Raw genomic sequence first — 6,687 nt, 5'->3', positions numbered from 1 at the left:
ATTACATCTCAGTCCTCTTTCCTGAGGAAGACTCTTCAGATCTCGAAAATATCCCTCCCCACCTCTGTTTCTTTTTGCCTTCTGAAGGATTAAAACCTGAAGCTACACACACACTGGCCTCTGAATTAATTTCCACAGGAACATCAACACCCTCACTTCGCCTTCCACACATGTGACCAAACACTTGTTGTGTCTAAAACAAAAGGCTCTTGGCCTTTCAATTTCATTACCAACTTTAAAACTCTGTACTAACATGATCCTGCTGCATTTCTAATCAAGAGAAATATCAACATGCACATAAACAGTGTACTCAAAGTTGACACTGGTATCTATTGATAAGCACAAATATTCCAAGAGGAAATACTCAGAAACAAGTGCTCAAAAAGCCCTAAGCTCTAAGGAACCACTGCTCCCTACCCCAATGCCCACTGAGCAGCTCAGGAACAGCAACTGGACACAGGGACACTTGTCCTATGCCAACAGAATTATTTCACCCCTCTCCAAAGACAACCTGGATTTTGTCTGTTGCATTTTAGAGAGAAAACCAAGGGGATGGGATGCTTGGAAAGTTTGGTTACGATGATCAGTTGTTCTCTGTCCTCAGGGCTGGACATACACCAAAGGATGAACACCCCACACTCCTTGCACCCCTCACCTGCCATTGTGACACTTTCACTGGCCAGAGCCCTCCTCAGCACACACCAGCCTCAGCTTTGGTGCTGCACAAGCTGCAGCAGGGTCACTTCATCTCCCACCTTGCTTTATACACATTTATTGCACTAGAACAAATGCTTTCTATAAAAAAGACGCTGTAGAAAACCACAAGATTGTAAATACTAGATTTATGACATTTGCAATTATATTTAATAGTGTATTGTTTTTACAAAGCAGTTGAAATAAAAAAAAAAGAAAAAAAAAAAAGGGATAGCAAGAACCCCCTGTCTGCTGTCTATCATCAGTAATCCTCAGTGGTTTGTTTACCATTTATAAGGAAAACATCATTCAAGCTGGCTTGTCACAGAGACTCTTTTGCAGTAACTGACCTTTGGTGCAAATCCGTGGCATTTGTCAGATCACCTGTGCTTTTTCTGAAAGTCCCTCTGCAATTCAAGGTGTCTGCCAATGATAATATCCTTCCTCTCTAAATGACTGTGTTTAGCTGGAAGGTAAATCTGGTAACATGTCTGAGGATGGTAAATATCCTCATCTTACAGAGGTAACGTGAGCACAGATAACTAAATTTGCCAGAAACCCCAGATCTCACAATCCCAGGTGATTCACCTTGGCTGGAGACTACAATCCCTCTCTACAGATGAGTGAAAATTTACTGATTATGCTGAAATTGCTTCTCTCCTTACCCTCTCTAAGAGGATCAGCCATTTTTCTGGTTTAGGATCAGCCAATGTGTTACAATTTGAAAACTGTGTAGATCAAACAAACAAAAACCTGTTTTAAGTTAGCAAGTGCACTAAGGCAGCCCCAGAGGAGTGTGTGTGACAGGCCAGCTGCAGGCAGTGGGACAGGGGGTGGGATCAAGCCTGCTAGTGCCAGGGGTGGACACCAGGGATGTTTTAGCCTCATCCACCTGCGGACGGGCCCCGCCGGCCGGGCCTCCAGGAGCACGTCCCTCCTCCTTCTCCAGACAGGGGGTTATAGCCTGGAACACACAGCAGAAACCCACTCTTAATATCCATCCTCCACAGCCCTTCAACAACACACAAGGAACACCAAAAACCGACCTCCTAATATTTACACCTTGCTCATACTTCACACACGCAGCATTTTAGGGAAAACGAAAGCACAGAAAACACCCAGACTTGAGAGGGTTTCTTTCTTTAAAAGCCATTGCTAAACACTTGTGGTTTAATTTGATCAATTTGGATTAAATGCAATTGAAATGAATTACCATTTAATTTTTCTAAGTCTGCACTAAAGCTGCAGTGCTGCTCTGCAGGATAAACAGAGCAGCAACAGCAGCTCTTGGAGTAAACTCTGCAGAGTGTATCTGTTCTGCAAGAGCCCAACAGCCAGGGACTTAAAACAATCCTTTATTCCAGTCCTGCAAGGAATGCTCTGAAGGTCAAATGTAAATCCACTCATTAACACTGCAAAGTAATTTTTTAGAGCATTTGAAAGGGAAGCATAGGCAGTAAGGCAAATACACTTTAGCTGAACATCCTAATGCTGTAACCATGGGAAACTCCATGTCAGGAGAACATCAAAGTTACAACTTGGCAAACATCTTCAATTTGTTCTGCACAAACCTAAGAACCCAAATCCTAGCAGCACTGCTAACCAGGGAGGTTCCAAAGCAACCTGCTCCACTGAAACTCCCAGCATCACCTTCATCTTTGAAATTTGTTTTTCTCATACCAAAGCCAAGTTTTGCTTTCTAGCTTAATGGAGCAGCTGAGCAGCACAGATGGTTCTTTCACTTCATGCTGATCTACCTCAGGAGAAGATCTGAGACCTCTAATTCTGTAATGGGTTACTTAAGCAAGGACTTTGCTGAGGATTAAACTAGGACAGGTAGCAGCTGGAAGGGTGCCCAGACCCAGCTGCCCTGACCCTGCCTCTCAGCACAGCTGACCCCTGCACTCCTCATCCCCCAGGGAGGTAAATATCCCATGACAGAGACACCAAAGATAGCTGACAGCATCAGACACCACATCCTCCTATTAAATTACCTAAGATGAATCAATCTATTTGATTCCTTCAAATGCCAGGAAAAATACTCAAAGCAGAAATCCCAGCACTGCACTGCAACTGAGGTTTAGTATATTTAATCAAGAATCCACAGGTTTCATACATTTAATCAAGTCACTCAGCACTGCACTTTTCAGCCTGATTGAGGCTGTCTGGATGATCCACTCCACCACAGAAAATTGTCACTAAAATACACCCAAATTAACACCTGCAGGTATGGCAAGGGCTCTTGGGCTGAGAGGAGAGGAAGCAGACTGCCTGCATGGCCAGTGAGCCTGGCATGGGCAATGTGGGGCCACAGAAAGCACTTCATCCATCAAGATGGTTCCAGCAGGTGACTGAATTTAACATGAGACCTTCTGGTGCTTTGTGAGAGTTGGCAAGACATATACATCTACAGGATTTATATATTCAATAGGTCAGCACTGTGGTATATGAAAAATAAGGTCACATTTTACATAATAATTTCTTTCATCATCTGAATCTGCATAATACAAAGTAAAGTACCCTCTTCCTGCATTTAGTCAGTGCTACAGGTGCTTTAAAGGCAGACCATATTGGAATTCATTAACAAGACCAGATACTAAATTACTGAACTTACAGAATAATGGGGGAAGGATTCCAGAACTACTGTAAGAATCTGTAATTCTGAGTAACAAAAATCTCAGTAAATGATACCAAAGCATATTTACAAAAAAAAATTGACACATTCTTTTCCCAAGGAAAAGCACTCCCAAAACTTCCTGCCAGCTTTTGCACAAAGGACAGAGCAGACCAGCTGATCAGAGATAAAGAGCTTGTTTGTAAGGAATGTTTTGTTTCTTCCTTGAAAAAGACAAAAAGTATGTACAGAGTCCATAGATACAGCTGGATAAATGCCCTGTTCCAAGCTCAGAGTGTCTGAAGGATTCCATACTCACCACCTCCTCTCAAAGGCTTTTTGTTTGGTTTAGATTTCGGGACTGCTGAGGCAGAGGCACCAGATTCTACTTCTTGCTGTTCAGAAAAGCAAAAATTTACTCAGTAGGAATTTCAGCTCCCTGAATCACAGGAACACAAGCATGACCTGATTACCAGGGCTGTTACCTGATTCAGTTTCAGGTTTCCTTTGTAGCTCTTTCCCTCTTGCATGCTCTCCCACATCGCGATCTTCTGCCGTCGCCGCTCCTCCTCCAGCTACAGAACAAACCCAGGATACAGTTTTAATCTTAGCTTTAATCTTAAAACTAAGATTTCAGAGCTAACAGAATCCCCCGAAACAGGTACAACAGGCTCATCAAACTGTATTTATCTGATGCAGTATCTCTGAGATTATGGAAGAATTTACTCTTTTTATGCAGCCACATCTCTCCCCCTCCTCAGGATGTACTGACTGAGCCTGCAGCTTCTTCTGGCCACCTGATGCTTTAAAAGATTTTGAAGGTAAAACAGAACCAAGTGGCAAGTTTAAACCCTGAGTCTATGGAAAGTACTAAATAAAGAATATTGCAGTAATTAAATGCACAACATGGGGTTCTACAGAAGAAAGAAAGGGCTTTTCCTTTGTTTTTAATGCCAACATTACTTGAAGCATCAGCTACCAATGGGGGTCTGAGTGTCTGACTGCAAAAGCAAAACCAGAAGAGGTGGGATGATGATCAGAGTTATTACTGTGCTGATCACACCCATTTTCTGCACTGCCCCACTCAGCAATTTGCTGTTCCTCGTGATCTCAAGCTGTAATTCAGACCCTTGAACTGCACCAATGCTAAGCTACATTTCTAGCACTTATATTTGCCTTTAAGAGCAGAAAACACACATGTGCCATGGGACAGTTAATTTAAATGGCAGCAAAACTCCTCCAGCCATTCACTGCACCCACAACAAAGCTCCTGCAGGTACAGATTTACCTGTGAAAAAATGAACACCAGGCCCACAGTGACCCTGCCCACAATCACAATTTGCTGCTGTCTTTTACAGCAGCAAAGTGCTTGATGAGAAATTTATGGGTTAAAGGAAGAAATGCACTCTGGTTACCTGTCTTTGCTTTTCTTTGTATTTTTCTGCTTGTGCATTCAATTCCTCTTGCATCCTGAGGCGAGCTGCTGCTAAAGCTTCCTGCCTTCTTACCACCACATCAGGCTCTAGGAAACCAGGAAAGAGTTTGCAAAGCTACTCAAAATAAATCCTAAATGGTCTCCTCAAGGAATTGTAATAAGGAAAGGCTCACATCTCTCCCTGCAGCTGTTTTGCAGAAAATCACAGCTCAAGTTCAGTTTCCAGCTAATCTTTTCTAATAATTTATAATGCTGAATTAAACTTCATCATGTTTTACTGTTTTAAATTAATTATTTCAACAGGATTTTAATAAAGACACAAGTGTACCTAACCATAAAATCTAAACCTCACACTTCAAGGACACTTCCTTCTATTTCTGAAGGATTTGTTAGATACAAATTAATTCAGAAATATCACTCAGGCTTTGCAGGGACCATTTTTACCCAGAGAACTTCTTTTACGCAGAAGGATGAGGCAACCAGCCCACATTCACTCCTACTCCTTCTGGCAAGGGGTCCTGCTGGTGTCAGTGCAGCAGTGGATTTAACAGCCTCCATCAGCAGAGAAATCACTTACAAACATGACACACATCTCAAGAGACACCTGCAGGTCTCAGAAAATCCACACTGAGTCACCACTGCTCTTCATGAGTGACCTGTGAAGGTCAAAAGGAAAATTACACCCCCCAAAAAAGGCAAATGTTGCTCTGTTTTCTTGCAGCAGCTGAAGCATCTCCACATTTGTTTGCCTCATTTTTTGCTATGATCCACTGATGAATATGAAAAAGAAATGTCAGTACTTTCAAGAATTTCACTTTACAGGCAGTTTGGGCAATTAAATAGCCATTTAATTATCATCACAAAAGAACAGCAGGAGGTTAAGAGCACGCAAATAAGATTTTACTGTGGGGCCAATGTGCCCAGGGGATCAGTGCCAAGCACTCATAGATTTGGCAGGTCCAGGAGCACAGCCTGTGCTTTTCAGCAGGATCCTGACTGTGTGAGATTTACAACCTGTGCCACACTCCCAAGGATAACACAGACTGTCACACCCCAAACGTACACAGTCCTGCCACAGCAGGAACTGGGAAAGAGTAACTGGAAGGAGTGATGAATATCAACAAAAAGTGAATATTTATAGAAGTATTTTCACCAGGATTTAGATTTGGGCGTTTTGGCTTTGTTTGGTAAGTCTAAAAGTTATTTGGTAGCTGGCCACAGGTGCTGCTGTCCCCCATCCACTGAGCTGCTGCCCACCGAGGAGCAGATACCCATCCCAGAGCGATGTCCCACTCCTTTATTCCCAAACACGTTGCTTTAGGACACAGCTTCTCCTTCAGAGCCTTTACAAACACTCCCCCGGCCCAGCCTTTCCCGGTGATCTCCTCACCCAGGATCTGCGGGCTCAAAGGTTACCCGAGCACCGCTCTCCATCCAACCCCTCACACCGGCTCCCTCCGGGCTGTCACCACCTCCCACCCGGCACGGATCCGAGCGGCCTCAGCCCCGGGCCGGGCTCGCAGGCACCGACACCGCTCCGCACTCACCCTCCGCCGCCTCCGCCGCTCCGGGCCGGCCGCCCGGCCGCGCCGCCAGCCCGCGGGACACCTTCTGCACGAGCAGGTACACGGCGACGGCGGCCAGCAGCAGGTACCAGCCATAGCCGGACAGCACCGAGCCCACTGCCGGGGGACAGGCCGGGGCTGAGCGCGGCCCGCGGCACGGGGCCCGCCTCGGCCCCGCCGCGCCCCGCGCTCCCCCCCGGCCCGCGGCCCCTCACCCGTGTGCTGCAGCGCCTCCAGCCCGCCCCGGCCCAGCGCCGGCCCGGGCCCCGCCGCGGCCCCGCCGTCCCCGAGATCCATCGCCCCCCGCCGCCGCCTCACGTCCGGGCCCGCCCCGCTCCGCCAATCACCGCCCCGTCCGCCGCCGCCTCACGTCCGGGCCC

At 46.0% G+C, this 6,687-nt stretch overlaps 1 protein-coding gene across 1 annotated transcript; it reads right to left on the bottom strand.

Moving 5' to 3' along the window:
• Positions 1 to 827: 827 nt before the first annotated feature.
• Positions 828 to 6,670, bottom strand: SELENOS (selenoprotein S). Its single transcript, XM_071441228.1, has 6 exons — positions 6,523 to 6,670; positions 6,290 to 6,424; positions 4,723 to 4,829; positions 3,793 to 3,882; positions 3,627 to 3,702; positions 828 to 1,657 (listed from the first exon to the last, which is right to left on the bottom strand). The coding sequence occupies exons 1-6, from the start codon at positions 6,602 to 6,604 to the stop codon at positions 1,578 to 1,580; spliced, it is 570 nt and encodes a 189-aa protein (XP_071297329.1). The 5' UTR covers positions 6,605 to 6,670; the 3' UTR covers positions 828 to 1,577.
• Positions 6,671 to 6,687: the final 17 nt, after the last annotated feature.

Source organism: Agelaius tricolor, unplaced genomic scaffold (genome assembly GCF_023055355.1).
Source record: "Agelaius tricolor isolate 1412-34295 unplaced genomic scaffold, bAgeTri1.0.p SCAF_16, whole genome shotgun sequence".
NCBI classification, from domain to species: domain Eukaryota; kingdom Metazoa; phylum Chordata; class Aves; order Passeriformes; family Icteridae; genus Agelaius; species Agelaius tricolor.
The sequence above is the reverse complement of the archived record's forward strand: the minus strand, read 5'-3'. Positions and strand labels throughout refer to the sequence as shown.

Coding starts and splice junctions, on each gene's coding strand:
- SELENOS (XM_071441228.1), bottom strand. CDS start 6,604: ATGGATCTCGGGGACGGCGGGGCCGCGGCGGGGCCCGGGCCGGCGCTG. Junction 6,425..6,522: donor GGAGGCGCTGCAGCACACGG/GTGAGGGGCCGC, acceptor GTCCCCCGGCAG/TGGGCTCGGTGCTGTCCGGC. Junction 3,703..3,792: donor GAAACCTGAAACTGAATCAG/GTAACAGCCCTG, acceptor TTTTCTGAACAG/CAAGAAGTAGAATCTGGTGC.